General features: G+C 40.7%; 1 protein-coding gene across 2 annotated transcripts in view; it reads right to left on the reverse strand.

Annotated features, from left to right (window-relative positions):
• RAMP3 (receptor activity modifying protein 3) overlaps positions 1-12,126 on the reverse strand; it is a 52,318-nt gene extending 40,192 nt beyond the window's left edge. The window contains exon 1 of one of the 2 annotated variants that reach the window (XM_032182908.1): positions 12,006-12,126. In XM_032182908.1, the coding sequence (XP_032038799.1) occupies positions 12,006-12,057 (52 nt within the window). In that variant the 5' untranslated portion in view covers positions 12,058-12,126. The remainder of the gene's footprint in view (positions 1-12,005) is intronic. The other variant, XM_032182907.1, reaches the window with a different exon arrangement.
• Positions 12,127-19,379: the final 7,253 nt, after the last annotated feature.

Raw genomic sequence — 19,379 nt, forward strand, 5'->3', positions numbered from 1 at the left:
CCTCCTACATGTCAGTAACACACTACAAAGCAATCTGGTTTTGGGAAGGAACATTGGGCTAACTAGGGGATGTGAGCATGCAATGTGGCACATATGAAAAGATTTTTACTGGGCTGAACTCAAAAGGAAAACTCAGGAATTTTCTCAGTGCTGACAGTGAGTGGGAGATCTCGTGTGGGACAAATACATGTAGTTCTGTTTTTTGTTTGTTTGTTTGTTTTCTTTTTTAATCCATGTTAACAGTTTCCCAGGTCTGTTAAAGGAATGTAGACAGAAGAGAAAGAGTTAACTGATGCAGCTGGTTTTGGCTAAGGTACAACCTGGAAACTTAAAGAAGTTTCTCTATGCCCAGGAAGTTACCCAGCGACGAAGGCTAACACAGAAGTCAGCTTTGCATTATCACAGAATCACAGAATCACAGAATTTCTAGGTTGGAAGAGACCTCAAGGTCATCGAGTCCAACCTCCAACCTAACACTAACAGCCCTCCACTAAACCATATCCCTAAGCTTTACATCTAAGCGTCTTTTGAAGACTTCCAGGGATGGTGACTCCACCACTTCCCTGGGCAGCCTGTTCCAGTGCCTCACAACCCTTTCAGTGAAGAATTTCTTCCTAACATCTAACCTAAAACTCCCCTGGCTCAACTTAAACCCATTCCCCCTCGTCCTGTCACCAGGCACGTGGGAGAACAGGCCAACCCCCACCTCGCTACAGCCTCCCTTGAGGTACCTAAAAAGAGCGATAAGGTCACCCCTGAGCCTCCTCTTCTCCAGGCTGAACAAGCCCAGCTCCCTCAGCCGCTCCTCGTAGGACTTGTTCTCCAGGCCCCTCACCAGCTTCGTCGCCCTTCTCTGCACCCGCTCAAGCACCTCCATGTCCTTCTTGTAGCGAGGGGCCCAAAACTGAACACAGTACTCGAGGTGCGGCCTCACCAGAGCTGAGTACAGGGGGACGATCACCTCCCTAGCCCTGCTGGTCACGCTGTTCCTGATACAAGCCAGGATGCCGTTGGCCTTCTTGTCCACCTGAGCACACTGCTGGCTCATATTCAGCCGACTATCAACCATCACTCCCAGGTCCTTCTCTGCCTGGCAGCTTTCCAACCATTCCTCTCCCAGCCTGTATCTCTGCTTGGGGTTATTGCGCCCCAGGTGCAGGACCCGGCACTTGGCCTTGTTAAACTTCATGCAGTTGACCTCAGCCCATCGGTGCAGCCTATCCAGATCCTCCTGCAGAGCTTTCCTACCCTCAAGCAGATCGACACACGCACCTAACTTGGTGTCATCTGCGAACTTACTGAGGGTGCACTCGATGCCCTCGTCCAGATCATCGATGAAAATATTAAAGAGGACCGGCCCCAGCACCGAGCCCTGGGGGACAATTATTCCTTGATTTGATGCTGATACCTTTTTAATACTTTATATTTCTTTTCTTGTGTCAGCTGTGTGGAAGACATTAGTCAAAGAAACGTAATATTTAAAACTAAATGTGCAGTTCAGTGCTGCACTTTATCATGGTTTGAGGCATTATGTTATTGCCTTTGAATTGGTAAAGTAATTTCCGACAGTTAACAATTTTGGACATTAGAGTCTTCTTCCTGCAGAGCAAGAAAAGCATGAAAGGAAGCAATTTAAGCTTTTTCATTTCATCAGTGCAAATCAACAGGAAATGTTACTGAGGGCATCAACTGCTCAGTCTCACGTTGGTTCAGTTCCCCAGCTTTCCAGTGACTACAAAGAAACGTGCCAATTATTCTGAACTCATACTTCAATTGTGAATTTTTCAGAGAAGAAATACAAATGTCTTTCACATTCCTTTGTAAAGTGCTTAAAGCTCTACTGCCAGCATATAAATTGTACTTGACACTTTCTGAACAGCCTACATCTACTCCCAGAGTTGCTTGATGGGTTTTCTAGTATTTTGCTTGAAACCAGTATGCTTTCTTTATTTAAATAAATATATAGCCAGTATGCAGTATTTAAATAAATAGTTTAATTTAAATAAAGCATACCATTTCAACAACAGACTTAGGAGAGATACTTTTTAGCAATCATCCAAATATTTAGATCTGCATTACATGGAAGTCATGTGGCTCAATGTGAAATGCCAAATGTTTTCTTCAACTCTTTCCTGTCCAATTATGATGTTTTTGATGAAGCATTGTGTAACTGAAATATAAAATGGTATTTTTTACAACCACTGATCTTCAGACAGTAGATGAACTAAATATTCCAAAAGCAGAACCATTTGCTTGAAGTAAATTCTCTTCACACTGTTTTAATAGAGTGGTATAAATCAATGTGCTCCTTGAAGGAAATTGTAACTCAAGATCCTCCCAGAGCATAAAACTGAAGAAGAATAAGAACAGTATATTTGCTTCCATAGTAGAAAGAAATTCATGGCACTAGAAACTGTTTAAAATGTTTAGACATGACAGTTATTAGACAGACATTACAGGGACTATGACCTAATGTATAGTGGCCAGAAGATTCCAGAGGATGATGCTCCTCATGAAGTGCTATAGGCTACTGCCTGGAGAAATGATAAGAACAGCTTTTCCTAACAAATCCAAACCATCTCTGGTTGTATTCTCTTCTGCTCCCTGTTCCCAGGGTATTTAGGAAGGAATGCTATTCAGGATGTATCTACAGGCCTTGCAAAAACCTTATGCTCATTTTCATCTAAACTTCTGAGAGACCTAGTCTTTGGGGTCTTGGGATACAGTGATAGTCACACAGATTTATTATCTCTTCACCAACCAAATCATAGCTCTTATTTATGATCAAAGATAAATATGCTTTTAGCAAAAGGAGGTGAAAACCTTGTTTTCTCCCCTAAATGTCTGCACTTCAAGTTCATTATATCCTTGTGAGGAACTACTACTGCAATCTCCACTTCAAATCAACTATGGAAATAATGATGGAACTGGAAATTTGTCTAAAGCCAGAAACAGAAATCAACATCACACTGAGTACAGTGTCACCCCAACAGCAGTCCTGTGCCAGGACCTGTCACACAGCCATCCCCTTCTCTCAGATAATGTTGCCAGAGCAACTGAAGTACACGACAATCCCTCTCTGCCCGAGATAACTGTGAAATGTGTCTGCTGTGTAATTAATGGAAAAGGTACATGAATAAATGAGGCAATACAGTTCAGATTTACTCCCCCAAAAAAGACATCCAACTTGCAACTACAGTGGAGAGACACTCTCCCAGTCTATGTAAGAACACTGATCTCCACCAAAGCAGTATGCATATCCAGGACCTGTCTGACACTAGCATCTGATCACCCTTGAAGCACGTATTTGATGTAATGGGTACTCATTATTGCAACTCAGCTGCCTGTCATTAACTGAAGAGGCAGGAAAAGACAAAATAAAATGTGATGGAACATAGAGTTTCCCTATAATAAGGAAACGTAAGGTCAGCACCATACTGACTTTATGCCTATCCACCTGTGAATGAGTGTAAAACACCAGTCCCTCAAGGCAAATAAGGACTCTAATCTGCTTCTCTAGAATAGCCCAAGAGAGGTTAAGTGACTTTTTCTCTTATTTTCTTTTAAATAACCTTGTGAAGGGGAAATGACCCATATAAGTTTCACAGACGAGGGTCACAGCACACTCCCTCCTGAGGAAGTCTTTAAAACCGTGAGATACTTGAAGACATGAAAGTTTCTTGTTCCTTTGACAGGCAGAACATTTAAATGAAGATACTGCCAACACAGAAGGCCTGGGAAAATGTTTTTTTCACATTCTGACCAGACAACTAAAAACCCCACCATGCAAATCCATCTTGTCTTGATGCTACATGCACTACTCTCTTCATACTGTTACTTACCATGTTGTGTCATTTTATCAACATAACTTCTATAGAGTCACGTTTTCACTGTATTCCATGTCTACCATGAAAAAGTAAGTTGGGTTGACCATTCAAGTGTGAGGTTGTTTTCTTAAGTAGACAAAGTAGTCTATTAGTGCTCCAGAGCTCATAGGATTCTAGGATCATACCATAACCCAAGTTGGAAGGGACTCCCAAGGATCATCAAGTTCAAATCCAGAAATCAAACCATATGTCTGAGAGAATTGTTGAAATACTTCTTGAACTCCAGCAGGCTTGGTGTGCTACTTCCCTAGGGAGAATGTTCCAGTGCCCGATCACTCTCAGTGAAGAACCTTTTCCTGATATCCAACATGAACCTCCCCAACACACCTTCATGCCATTCCCTCAGATCCTATTGCTGGTAAACACTGTAGGGAAAAATACCGAAAGTATTTCTCCCACTGGGTCCCCTGAGGTAAAAGAATTGCTAGGGAGTGATGAAATTATTTACGGAGTCAGGTTAAAACAGTGAACACAACCGACCTTGAACAGCAGGCTCCTGAGATTCTCAAATCTACACATTTCTGAGCTCTGTGGTGGTTGATCCGTCATCCAGAGTTTCCTGATGCACAGCAACCCTATTGTTTCACTATCCAAAACTTATTTGCATAGCTTTTCTCTCAAACTTTGACACCGTAAATAGTTAAGAACTTTTTCTGTAATTTAAGAGTAGAACAATCTCATCCCTCATTTTGGGGACTATGCAAATAAATATCTGCATAAATTCAGATGCAAATATATATATGTATGTATATATGTCTTGCTATTCCAAAAAGCATCGGAGCTAACTGTACTGTGTGACTGCTAGACTTTGGTTTCATAACTGTGAATTTAATTAGTGGCACTTGAGCTGACTGCTTAGTTTTGCACAAAACCAGCCTCCCTGCATCACTGTAGAATGTTTCTATAACTCTTTGCTGCTGTACTGAGGGGTAAGTGAAGTGTTTTAATTCACCCTCACTTACAGAAAAGAGCACTTCATACAATTCCTGTCACTTCAATGTGTATTCATATCTTTCAACCAAAAAGGGGGAACTAAAATGAAAGCATAGACATAATCTGACCAATATTTGTTGTTCTCTATTGATCCATACACCGTAAGAGTTTCTTAAGCACAAACACCATCAGTGAAGCTGCAAAAAAGTTTATCTAAATCTGCCTGCTTTCAGTCTCAGAAACATTCTTCTTGGTCTGAAATTTTCCCCTTCTTTGGTCTCATATTGAGGTGAACTTGCTTTTCCCTTAAGTCTGAGGAAAATTATCCTCAAGATTTTTGAGTCATATAAGAAATCAGTACAAGAAAGTAGGGAAGAACGTCTTCCAATAATCTCTACACCAAGCCAATAACTTCTGTTAAAATGACAATGTATTCTTCAAAAATATTTCCAGTTGTAGTTTTCAAGATTGAAAGTGATGGAGAATTCCCACTTCCTATGGGAGATGTTTATTTTGGATTGCTTCTGCCAGTATTTATTTCTTTGGCAAGGTTTTTCATAATTCATTACATGATAAAGTATGATGTAGCTCAGAGGAAAAGGAAACCAAACATCTAAGCATACAACAGCCCAAATCTCCAGAAGACCAGTATATCAAACATCCAGTCTATGTATCCCGTACCACCCTGACAGAAAAGCAAGAAAAGGATACAGTTGAAGCCTACTTTAATTAAAACCCACTGAATAATACCAGATTTAAAATATTACTCTACCACACAGATTTTTATCTTTTATTAAAAATACATAATTTAATGCATGAAGAGCATTAAGATTTCTTTCCAAAATCTTGAAATGCAGAAAGACAAGAAAACACAAATAGTTTGTGGAGCTTAATTTTTCCTTTCACCTTTCCTTCACATTGTTTTGACTTCCTTTGGTGTTTCTAGTTTACACTACAGCTAGTAAAAAAGAAAGTGGACCCATAGTTACTGCATCAATACTAGCTCTATTTCACTGTGCATCACTAAGTATTTTATGGCATAATGTTTCCTATTCCAAACAACCTCCTGGAAATATCTTCAGCAGCATCATTAACCTAATGATAAAGACTGGGTTGCCTGAATGCAAATCCAGCCTAGGTCCAGTGATCAAAAACAAGGAAGGAGGTATTTCAATGACTTTTTAATATGATACAGTAAGTACTAAGTTTGAGGTTTTTTGTGGTGTGAGGTTTTTGTTTATTTGTTTTGTGATACTTAGCTTATAACAAAACTATATAGTGATGTGCTTTTCTAAAATAGGAATATAGGAGATTTCATACATACTGCATTACAACCATGGAAATTCCAGCTTTGAGAGTCTTTGAAATGAAAACAAAACAATTTTTTTTCATATTTCCCTTGAAGATGTAAACTTAATACTGTACATAGTAAACAGCTAAACATTTAAATCTTTTCTAACAATGAATCTTTTCTTACATTGGACAAGTTATATTCTTGATATGTGGAGATCCGCTGAGAGCAAAGCTGGAATAGCTCATGAACTCATGAGGTGTGGAAGGACTGTGCAACACCTGCAATGACTTGCCAAACACAAACACAAAGAAATTTGCTCCAGAGCCCCATGCGGCAACCAGGCAGCAAAAACAGATACCCTCCAAACAAAGGGTCCCCTTCACTTCTAAACTGCAGAATGTGTCCAGGTACTCCACAGACAATGGAGCCTCGTCCATGAGACTGTGGGCACCCACATGGCCTCTTTATTACCACATCTGTGAGGACATTTTCCTCACAGCCACAATGATGTTCTCCAGTGCACAAAGCATAGGGGGTGAGCAACAGGGAGGACTACAGATCAAATCCAACAATTTCTAAGCCTCTTCTTTCCCAGTACTCTCTAACCTAAAGTTCAAGAGCTTAAGCCTTGGAGGAAACCCAGATTTTCTGTCCTATTAATGAACACTTGAATGGCTTCTACAAAGTATTATTTCTGGAAGATACTTAGACAGTCTGTTCACAAGACCCAATGGCTGTGAACTGTCTTTTCCTTGACACTGAAGGCAGGAGGGCCACATAGACCAAGTGAAGCATATCCTGTCACATCCCAAACTAAGCATTTTTGAAAAATCAAAAGTACAAGAATATTTTCTAAACATTACAGTCTCTAGCATTAATCTCACTGCACACAGAGGAACACAAAAGAAATTGGTCACTTACAACATTTGGAAACAAAACTCTGAGTTACTATGCAAAGTGACAGTCATTATTGGCTGATGTAAGTTACAGTATTTCTTCTCACACTGCCTGAAGAATTTTTCCCCATATCAAGCTCTCCAAAATAAGGGCAAATTAGTCACATTTATTAGGGTGTGAAAGTAATAAAACAGATGCTTTATTGTAGGGTGCGGTGCTTCTGCATAGTCCTTTGCTTACTCAGCTTAATCTAGTTAGATGCGAACAAGATGTGCCTTTGTCAGTCCAGTGCTGTGCTATGGCCTCAGCAGGGCCTATCACATTATCATCTTCAAATCAGAGTCTCACTTGGAGCATAGGTGGAGCAAATAAAATCCTTTCTGCAAAAGGCCATAAATCTGGCCGTCTGCTTCACACAGATAAAATTCTCTATTCCGGGGCTAAATATAGGCCACCAGCTGTTATGCAGACATGCCCCTTGTTCAAGCCAATATAGTAGGTCATGTCAAGCTGCTCTCAAGATAAAGGCTGGGACCCTCTCTAGCCTTCAGATCATTTTGAAAAACACCATCACACTTTTAAAGCCCTTTGTGAGGAACCGAACTGCTTCCTCTCTTCAGTCTGGTCTCAGGGAACCAAAACTAAAAATTTCTAGAAATGTAAAAATTCTAGAAAATGTTCCTTTTTTGCTTTCTACTCACTTCTTTCCTTATACTCATACCCACATATCTTCCTCCCAAATGCTCCAAAAGCTTCAGGCAGAGTTTTAGGTTGTTCTACACATACAGCCACTCTAAAATAATGCTTTTTTTTCTGTCATTTATATTTTCCAGTTTGTCTCAATACAAGACTATCTTTGAAGAGACTCTTATTTTAGAAAAAAAGAACGGGCTGTTTTCATAAAACACAAAATAATATACCTCTATTCTGAAATAGGATGTTTCACACAACAGCTTTTACTAAAATAAAAAGGTGTGAATTAAAACAGGCTTCATTATGTTTGTGAAAATTAATTTCTTTATGAGCCTTAAATGAAAACACGCTTTGCTTTCTTCGTACCTCTCTCTCAAGCACTAATTTCAACAACAAAGACACAGATGGTAGCAAATGAAGTTTTCTAAAGGACACCCTCACTTTGTTTCTTTCCTGAGTTGGAAAAACTGAAATTTGATTCATTTGACTCTAATCCAAGCCACGAATCATCTCTTATCAATGGAAATGTAGGAGAAACTAGAAAAAAAAAAAAAAAAAAGAAAAAGAAAGAAAGAAAACAAACAAACAAAAAACCAAACAGGTGCTGCTGCAATGTTTAAAATACAACTTAATTGACAAAACCTCCCACAGTTCTCCTTGAGGTGATCTGTTCTTGCTCATAACCCTTTTCTTAAGATCTCATGGTTCTTGTGTATCTTCACCTGCCTATGTGCTACCTGCCTATCTCAGTAAAGACTTCTAGCTTCAGTTTGCATCCTCTCGGTTTGTCTTGCAGATATAGCTAAAACAAACATAAAATCTGGGGCCTCAGACCTCAAAGCTATTTAGAAACTGAACTACTATTTAGGCAGGGAAATCTTATGAATTCAAGAAGAAGTGTTTACTACGTTAACGGTTTTCAGGATTGGATCTCACTTAGATTGGTATAAATTGGGTTCAGACAGCCCACTTCCTTCCTTCCCACATTCAATCTGGAGTTACCTGCAAACCCTTTGGTATCATCCCTACTGGCTTCTGGGACCAAGAGTTGGAAATGGCATTTGATGCTCTGTGCTACCACCTACAGTTCACACCCAGAAACTTTAGATAACTGAACTCAAACATTAAATACTGCTGTCAAGTGCACATAGCATAAACCTGTCTCCCATGTCCATGTCCTCAGTGAAAGGACAACGTTTTCCCAAGAAAAGGGATCAGGAGAAACAGAAAGGGTGAAGGACAGTGGGAAGAACATATGGATCCAACAACAAGTTGGAATACAGGTTGCTTATACACTTAATGCTTTGCTTTCAGAAGATTTTGATGGGGTCCACTGATCTTCCTGTTCATCCGGTGTTGAAAGTCATATATTTAGAAAATGAAGCATATTTATTTTGGTAGAGAAGTATTTTTGTTATAACCTTCTGTTCTGTTTCAAAAACAGATGTTCTTCTTTGCAAAGGTTTATTTGTTTTACACGCACACCCGCCTGGATCTACTAAATTCAGCACTCCCACACTAGTTTTCCCTTTCTTCATCCCACCCTTTGCAGCTGCAGAACAGCATGATAGATTTATAAGGAAATAAATACACGCACACACACGTGTTGATTTGGTTTTCAGTCTTTAACCTAGCAAAATTATTTCCCATTAATTTTCCCGCCCATCTGAGTCCAAACTTCCTAGGAGTTATGGACACTGCGTTCCAGGCAAAGGGAACTCAGGACCTTACAAAATTCAGATTTTAATACATATTTTTTTCCAGGATTGTTTACAGGATGAGATATGGTATTTAAAAAAAGATAGTAAGGACAGGCGTGTGAAGTCAGTCTCTGTTCCCAGCTTTCTAACTGTCCGGTTGTTCACCTCTTGCCAAAATGTTAAGCTTCTGCTGTGAAACAGGATTAAGAAATGTGAACAACTATATACAATCTTGGAAATCTGCATAGGAAACTATTTCTGATAAGTACTGTAATCTCTCTGTATGTGTATAAATACACATGCTGTATATATACACATACTGAGAAAGACTCCTCTAGAATTTAGAAAAAACATCCAGCTTTATTCTGATAGCATCTTTCAACTCATACAAATAACACCACTGAAATGTGGATATTATGCAAACGATGGAGGAGCAAAGTTTTGGACAGGGATGTCAAAACAACAACTACTTGTATAAAAAGCCTACTTCGTCTGTTATATGTCTTAGTCAAGTCATTAAAGTCATTAAATGTCTTAAGTTTCTCCTTGCTTTAGCTTCCATACATAGGAGTGGAATATCATAATATCCTACTGGATTCTTTTAAATATATGATTATTTCCCAGTTCCCTAGATTCTGCAACCCACAGATACCTTCTAAGCATCCACACTCTTATGATAAACTATCAATTATGTGCGCCTGTGCCAGCCACCTCAGTTCACAGATTCCTTCCCACCAGCAGATACATACACACACCACCACAAACCCAACTTCTCCTGTATTTTCTGAGCTTCGAAGAAGCAAACACACTGGGTTTTTTTGCCATCTTTGCAAAGAGAGACAACACAGCCAATGATTCTATATAGCGATAATGTTTTCAGAGCCACAGACGGAAAGACACTCAGAAAGCAGTGTCCTGAGTTGGGAGAAGGTCCCAGTCCCTACCAAGACAAGCTCCCTACAGAATTCGGTGAGTGTTAACACTGAAGACTCCTCACCTTCCAGAGAGTTCATGGGTCTCTGGTTAATCAAAAGAAGACATTAGAAAATGAGGAGGAAAGCAAAATAGAAACCTTTTGAAATAACTCATATTAAAAGCATGTTTGCATTGCTTGAAGAAGTTTAGTTTTCAAGCAGTTAAGGCTTTCCTTATTAAAAACTTTCCTTATTTTATGTCATAAAAATTTCAAGGCTCCCAAAAGGCTTTTCTACCAGGAAATTACTCTGATTTAATTTAGTTTTTGATTATATCTGTCCTTTCCAACTTAAAGCTAAAGTGATGTATTATCAGTTAACAGATATCCTTAAACTCATTTCTTCGCTGTTATGCTTTTAAGAAAGCAACTAGCACAGTCAAAAATGTCTAGCACAATTGATTTACCTGTGTCTCTGGTAAAAAATGTCTGCTAGCTTTCTGAGCTACAGGGATTTGTCCCTCACTCCACACATTCTCTGAAAGTAAATCTTCACTAAGTAATTTTGTTTTGTAAAAGTCACAGAAACATCAGGATGTCTCCACAGTCAAAAAATAAATAAATAAATTACTACTTGTTTCCCTAACTTCAAGACTGCATAAATCCTCATCTATCAAGGCAGGTGTTAGACATTTTTTTATTCATTTTCAGATGAGAAGTAAAGAAAAATAAAATGAACGATCAATATAAGATTTTAGCAATTCTCAAGTCACAGAGACCAGAAAAATTATGTATTTGACCTGTAATTCTTTTGACCGAACAGGTAAGACAACGATGCTGAACACTATAAATACAACTACTCATTTATTTGTGGGTCTTTTTATAGAAAGCTGTCCAGTGTTTACCAGCTTTGTACTTTGGTAGGAGTGTGAAGTTAGTGAGTGAAGTTATAAAGTCCTCAGATAACCCTTCTAAATCTACAAGGTCTGATTTTCTTCTCCGCTATCTGTGACTTGTGGGGAATTAACCTCATCTCTGGGTTTATTGTAAAGGGAAGGTCAGAAATGCCTCCTCCCAGCAGCTTTTGACCTAACTGCAACACACTGTATCTGGGAGTCCTAACACTAGAAACCTGATGAAAAAAAAAAAAAAAAAAAAAAAGCACTACACAAGTATTTCTAGCAATAAAGTTAATCTTACATTTAGCAAAAGAGCTGTAGGCTATCTACACTTCTAACCAATGCCCATTTGTAACTCAGCACTCTAACAACAGCCCCCTCTTCATCGTCAGCTGCAAACTTTCCCCTTCTCCCGCGACCAAACCTGCCTCCCCCAGGGTCGGATTCGGGCTCCGCGAGGCTGACCAAGTCGGGTCCGTCTCTCAGAGGAGTGCTGTTTGCGGGACCAGCAGAGCAGATGCTGCACTCTACCCCAGCCCACCCCGCTCCGCGGCGGGGAGCGCCCTCCCGCACCACACCGCACTCAGCACCCCGGTCCCCGCAGGGCCCTGCGGCAGGCGACCCTTCTCTCTCTCTCCCTCCCCGGGAGATGCTCCATTCTCTTTTCCGAGCTTCACCCCCGCGCCGTGCGGATGCTCGGCCGGTCCACGCCGCCCCCCGCGGGGCTGCTGCGTCCCGGAGCATCAGCGCCCAGACCCGGGACGCCCCGGCCCGGCCCCCCCGGCTCACCCCACAGCAGCAGGACGGGAAGATGCCGGCGGCAGCAGCCGGGCGCCTCCATCCCGGCTCGGCTGGGCGGCGGGGGGACAGAAGCCGCATGGGGTGACCGCTCGGCAGCCGCAGCCCCCCGGCGGGCGGCTCCTTGTCATGCCGCGGCGGCCAGCCCCGGGCGGCGGCGGGGGCGGGCGCGGGGGGGTGGGGGCGCGGAGCAGCTTCCCCGCCCCCGGGGGGCTGCCGGCAGCGGGGGCGGCGGCTCCAAGGCCGGGCTGGGCTGGGCTGCATCGGGGGGATGCTCCGGGTGGAGGCAGGGAGAGGGAGCCCTGTATGTGTGTAAGAGCGGGCGTGGGGGTATGTGCACGAGTGTGCGCGTGTGCCTCTGCGTGCACACGCGTATGTGTGTGCGTGGGGACGAGCCTGTGCCTCCAGGACCTCCCAAAGCCACGACAAGCAGAGGAATACCATTTCCACCCTACTGAGCCAAAGGTGGGGGCGAGACCCTCCTGCCCGTAGGGAATGTCTCTCCCCCCAAACACCCAGCCCCTCAGTGACGGAGGGGGGGGGGGGAGGAGGGGAGTCGGGGACCCCTACTGCCCCAGGGAGCTGCAACAGCCTTTCCCCTCCTGCCACCTCACCCTGGCTGAAAGCACAAGGGGCTGGTGACCACCTGCCTTAGTCCACCCTCAGCCCCTGCAGTTTGGCCTACACAGCACCAACATGTTAACTTGCTTAATATTTACGGTTGAACATGGGCAGAGAGATAGCCTAATCCCACACAGAGCCAGAGCAGCCAGGAGCTCTACAAAAATGCTTATTTTTGTGTCTCTATTTCATCTCTGTGTGGCACTATCCAGAGGGAGGATGGTAAGGCTCCTCCTTTTCATCAATACTTAAACGCTTTATTCTTTGAGTTCTCTCCTCTCTCTAGTAATTTACCATCTCCAGCAAGAAACAACAGATTGAGAAGCTCCTAAAGAAATATCTTCTTAGCTAAAGATATTTGTACTGCTAGGGAATAATAAGTCAGAGTGTGTTTCTAGGCACAAGGAATGATTCACCTCAGTAGCTGCCTTTCAGTGGAACATTAAATCATGGTCATTGTTAAAGGTCGAATGACAGAAAATCTTTAAATTTAAGAAAAATTTTCATGCCATGCACAAGAACATAGATGCTTTTCTATGTCAGTCATTTCACTCCTGAAAACTTCAAGCACTTGCCTAGAACAGTGCTTTCAAATGCTTTTGGAGAGTGGGACCGCAAACACGGCAGAACTACACATTGCATGTGCATCCGAGTGCAAGCTACTGAATACACAAACTAAGAGTAACTCTGATTGATGAGTTTATCTAGGCTGAAGGAAATGGAAAACCTGGGAAGCCACAGAGAAGGCTGCAATTCCAAGGTGCTGAAATAGCTCTGCAGACATTTAAGCGCATCAGTTATAATAAACTTTCTATTATTTGTGTGTCACTTTTTCCTCTTAACTGAAATGAAATCTTGTAAAATGCCATAAGCCATAAATTACCCATAGCTCAAGGAGATCATCTTTCTGCACAGGGGCTGCCACTTGTGCTTTGCCGGGAGCACTTGCAAGCTGCAAGAGCGGAGGAAAGTACAGAGCGCAGCACAGTGACAAACACAAAGCTCCTCACACCACAGATCTAGTATAGCATCCTTCCTATCGCTATGATCTTGGTTTCCCTTATAAAATCAGTTACAGGCAATATCTGAAGTAACAATCAGTATTTTCAGGAACTTGGACTGATCTTTACGAGTGTTATGACATGTGCTTAATTATGTATTCAACAATATATTTTACAATATACAGCATACAGCCAATATTTCCATCACATAGGATATGGAAATAACAGCACTAATTTTTCTTCTAATCTTTATTCATCATCCTCACATGCTTCAGATGAGAAATCTACAAATTTTACAAGTGAAAGTTACTGCTTTCAGCTAGGAAGGTTTAGCAAGCACTTCTCATTTTATGCTTGCAGCAGATAGAATGAAAGTGCAAATATTCAAGGTAGAAAAATAGCTAAAATATATAGGCAAATGCACTAGTTTAGAGACAGTCAGGTTGTAGTATATAACAGGCCAAGTATCCTAGGTGATATCTTCAGCAACGTGAACTAAAGCAAGTATGTCTGATACACAGGTGTACCCATGAACAAGTGTCAAAGGGTTAGAACCTTCGGTAAGAGGCAACTTAAGACATTTAAAAGTTTTCATTAAGACTGTCTCTCCCCCTCAGCTGCAGTAACACCAACAAGTTTACTTCAGAAAGGTTGTGAACTCTTTTATTCTGCAAATCTACCTTAGTAACATTATGTGTCTGTGCCAGTAGAAATCCAATTCAAATAAGAAATGCTACAAATTCCCTCTGCTGTGCTTAGCTCTGAATCCTGCCCCAAAAATATGCAGTTGCAATAACCTCAAAACCATAGTTTGTCTTAGTGTCCCAAAACACCACCTCTGCAGATCATCCTTTTTCATGTACCCTCCAGATTAAAATCAAAAAATAGCAATAGACAGATAGGTAGTTTTTTTCAGCACTGAAGGTTGCCAAGGAATCCAAGACGAGAAAAGATAGAAGGAGCCAAGCCATATAGGACCATTGTTATTGTAAGTGCAAGAGTATTCAAGGCAGCATTACATACAGCAGTAAACTCTCATACTCTAGAGCCTAAACTGATGCAACAGAAAAAAAAAAAAAGAAAAAAAAAAAAAAAAAAAAAAGCTTAGAAAATAAAACATAAAAAGTTGGAGATATTACACTATGAAAAGCATCACCTTTTTCTGTAGCCTCAAGTCTCACTTGTCTGTGTGAAGAAATACCTTGTTGGGTTACAGACTGGAAAGTTTTTTTGTGCTCTTCTAACATAACATTTTTGCATTCAGATTTTAAAGCCATATTTTATTAGAATTGCTCACTGGCATGAGGACTGAAAGAGCAGGTTCACTTCATCTGTATCTCAGCTAAAGTAGGTCATCTTGCTCTCCCATTCAGTGCTCCTAGGAATGTGACTTTCCTACTCCAGCAGTTTAAAAAAACAACAGGCACCAGCAGGTCATTAAAATAATTTCCTCCTCTGCATTCTGTTTGCACAATTTCACACGTATGTTTTCTTCTGTATTTTTACAACCAATATAGGAAATGTATGAATATGCCAACAGACAGTGTTAAAAAGGCCTCTCCCTATGAATGGAAAACCACAGTGCATAGAAAAGGTAAATTGATTTTAAGTCAGTCAAATCGGATGAGCAGAAACTCTTTATGCTTATATGATCTGATCTGAAGAGGAAGAAAAGGACATGTAAGAATCCTCTTTTTTTTTTTTTTTTCATAAAAGCCGATGTGGATTAGGAAAGCAAACTTACTTTGACAGTATTCTAAAAATTTGCATTTTTCAAGACACGTGAACACGTTCTGTCATTTGAGCATAGTGCATAGTTAAGTACCTAACCAATCAATACATATTTCAAAATGCACTCAGTTTCAGAGGTGTGACTATCTAGCACCCCTACAACCATTTTATTTTACAAACCTAGCTATTACATGACAGCCTTGAAACCTGAAAACTTGAACCTTATTTCTAAGAAATCAGAGCACACAATTATTTTATTAGGTTTCTAGCATGTTAACTGTCTTCATGCAATAACAAAACAAAACCAAAAAAAATTTCAAGCTACTTGGTTATCTTGCACCATCAACATCAATGCCTACGACTAATAACATAAAAATTACTTTTAAAGAGATCGAGGAAAAATAGACAGGTATTCTGGGAGAACACATTTATTTCCAGGAAGAAATAAATAACTAAAGTGGCTTGTATGTGTTTTGCATTGTATTTACTGTGAAAGAAAATGACCTTTGTTTATAATGAATAAATATATTTATATTGAATATAAATATAAATATAAATATAAAATGAATATAAATATTAACCTATATTTAGCTATAAATAGCTCCCTCTGGAAACCAGAAAGAAACACTTAAAATAGCGCTGTTAGGTTAATCCAATTAAAGACAATTATCAGTTGTCGGTGATACCAGGACTCGAGGTAGATCCCTTCCAGCCCCACTTCGCATGCCAGATAGTAATGAAGGCAGCTGGCATTCCTTCTTGGGCAGCAAACACTGTATCTGCTTCTCCCACTGGAGGACAATTTCTTGGTCAAGGGCCCTCCACCAAAGCACGTGCCCTTTCCCATAGCCCACCGCAGCTGGGGGCTTGAGCACATCAGGAGAGCCCAACACACCACTGAAAGCCTGGGCTGCAGCTGAAAGACTTCTGCTCTCCCTGCTTTACTGCCCCTAGCACCAGTGACATGGCAGCACCACAGCTGTGAAGGGTGTAGATGGACAAACACTATTCTTCTGACCTCAGTCCCATCCAATCTGATCTGCCTTTAATTTTTTGGTTGGTCTTTTCAAGGGACCTGAGAGTTAACCTGCACGAACTAAGACGTGTAGCTGATTTCCAGTTGTTTTTATCTTATCGAAAGGACCGTCCCAAAGCTGTTTGTAAGTTTACATCATGCACATTGTGATCTTTTCTTCCTGTTGCGCACTACTGTTCTTTTTGTACATCAGGCAGGAGCTTTAGCATAAAAGAAAGTCTTTGTAATTTAGCTTCAGCACAGGAAACAAATCATGGCTTCTTTTAATGTAAACGTTCAAAAACATGCACAATGTTCTATTCCTTCCAGACTAAATAAAGCCAAGATTAATTCATGTCTTTTTAAACACTCCACTGTCAGATATGTTTCAGATATGTTCTTGAGGCCCTGATTTTTCACTCAGAAGAGGCCTTTTTTTTTTTTTTTTTTTTTTTTTTTTTTTTTTTTTAATACTCACTGAACAGCTTAGGAAATGTCTGCAGGGAATGTGTCAATTGCAGCTTGAAAAGTTAGGGAGAAAGATACAAGAAGAGTGATGGAACCACATTTTTTTTTTCCTTTTAGAAGCAATGTCATGATTTCTCTTTATACAAAATTTTACAGAAATTGAATTATTAATTCTTTTGCAGCACTCTGAAGAAATATTTAACAATCTTTTTATAACCCTTGAAATTCAGCTGACTCTGCAGAGATTGGTAAAACAGCACACAGCCTGACATAAAATTACCTGCAACAGAAAGCAGGAAAGCCTTTTCTAGTTCAGTGAGGCCAGGAATTCTGATTGCATGCACTGCCTCTGATCTCTGCAATTACGAGCCAGCCATCATCTCCTTAGCATGGAAACGGACCAATTATCCTTCTTAGATGAATGAAGGACTGGCATTAGGGCTGAGCAAGGTAAGATCCCAGGATGCTTCTTAGATGGGATAATTCCATAAATGAGCACGGAAAAATGCAGCACTATATAAAATGGAAAATATTGCCATAGTTAATAAAGGGTTATTTGGCAGTACAAAAAGAGTGCAAGACATAACATGGACTATTCAGGAATATCACAGTTATCCTTCTAAAGTAAAACACAGGCAGTTTTAAAAAAAAAATAAATAAAAAAATAAATGAATAAGCAATTTTATTAAGGTGGACTTCAAGTAGAATCATAGAATCATAGAATATCCTGAGTTGGAAGGGACCCTTAAGGATCATCAAGTCCAACTCTTGACACCGCACAGGTCTACCCAAAAGTTCAGACCATGTGCCTAAGTTCACAGTCCAATCTCTTCTTAAATTCAGACAGGCTCGGTGCAGTGACCACTTCCCTGGGGAGCCTGTTCCAGTGTGCAACCACCCTCTCTGTGAAGAACCCCCTCCTGACGTCCAGCCTAAATTTCCCCTGCCTCAGCTTAACCCCGTTCCCGCGGGTCCTGTCACTAGTGTTAATGGAGAAAAGGTCTCCTGCCTCTTGACACCCCCTTACGAGGAAGTTGTAGACTGTGATGAGGTCCCCCCTCAGCCTCCTCTTCTCCAGGCTGAACAGGCCCAGTGACCTCAGCCGTTCCTCGTACGTCTTCCCCTCAAGGCCTTTCACCATCTTCGTAGCCCTCCTCTGGACACTTTCCAACAGTTTCATGTCCTTTTTATACTGTGGTGCCCAGAACTGCACACAGTACTCGAGGTGAGGCCGCACCAGCGCAGAGTAGAGCGGGACAATCACCTCCCTTGACCTACTAGCGATGCCGTGCTTGATGCACAAGTACGTGCATCAAGTAGTTATTGCATTCACAGTTATACTTCTGTCATAATAAATCATATTATTTTAACCTTGTAATCTTTACAGCCCCAAGGTAACCACAGTTCATCTGCAGATAACTTATGCCTCCACCTCACTGAAGTTGCTACAGATTGCATAAAATGTGTGCCCAGACTCAGAGATTGTCTTACCACGTTTTACTTGACCCATCTCCTTTGTAGCACAATGGTGCAGAGCTCCAGTTTCCATCACTTGAGGACAAGATAAGACCCAGAGAGCTTACCTAATGTCATGAATTCACTTTATAAGTATTACATTCCTTTCCCCTGATTGAGAGGTGATGCACAGTAAATGCTTTTTCTTTTCATTGTGAAATTCAGAGAAAATTAGTTGGCAGTGTGCCTAAAGCACATCACTGATTGTCACTGGCATTGAAAAGAGGGAAGAGAGGAAAGAAAGGGTCAGAGGAACTTAATTGCTCCTTTTTTCCATTACTGTCATAGCTTTTTCCAGGAATCCCACATGTATCCATTCACCTGGTTTATTTTGTGGTTGTTGTCTTTTTTTTTTCCACTTTGTAAGAGTGTACTTTTCAATTCTTAAGCCTTGGGACTCCCTTTGACTGACTTCAATAAAGACCAATAATTTCCCTGATATAGCAATGCAATTAGTGTTTGCATTTACCATTGAATCAATTACAGGTTTAATTGAAACAAAAAATATGGCATCTGCATGGATTCTTCTGACTCCCCAAAAGAGAGAAGAGCTAAATGTGCTGAATTACTGTAAGTCACAAGCTAGCGCTTTAGGCAAGAGAAGTTACTCTACTCTCCCCTCACAACAATAGTGCTACCTATTCCCATCGTTTTGCCGATTCCTCTGAGGTGTTCCCACAATCATTTATGTTACTGTGCAGTAAACTGGATCAAGGTTAAAATTAATCAAGAAAAAGAAAATTATGTTTTTCAAACATCTGAAGCAACACAGAAATAAGATCTAAACATGGGTGGGAACAATGAATTGAATTATCTTGGTAGCACTCGCTATCTTCACTCTGTGTCAAATAGCAGCATACGCTGCTGAAATGGGTGTGGCTAATCACTGATTCACTGAGAATTAACCTATATTTTAAGGAAATTTGAGCTATTATTAAGAAAACTAAAGCATGCATTTATTGGCTAGTTAAAATTAAACAACGTATATCCTAAAATAAAAGTATAAACTATGGT

Source organism: Aythya fuligula, chromosome 2 (assembly GCF_009819795.1).
Source record: "Aythya fuligula isolate bAytFul2 chromosome 2, bAytFul2.pri, whole genome shotgun sequence".
Taxonomy (NCBI): domain Eukaryota; kingdom Metazoa; phylum Chordata; class Aves; order Anseriformes; family Anatidae; genus Aythya; species Aythya fuligula.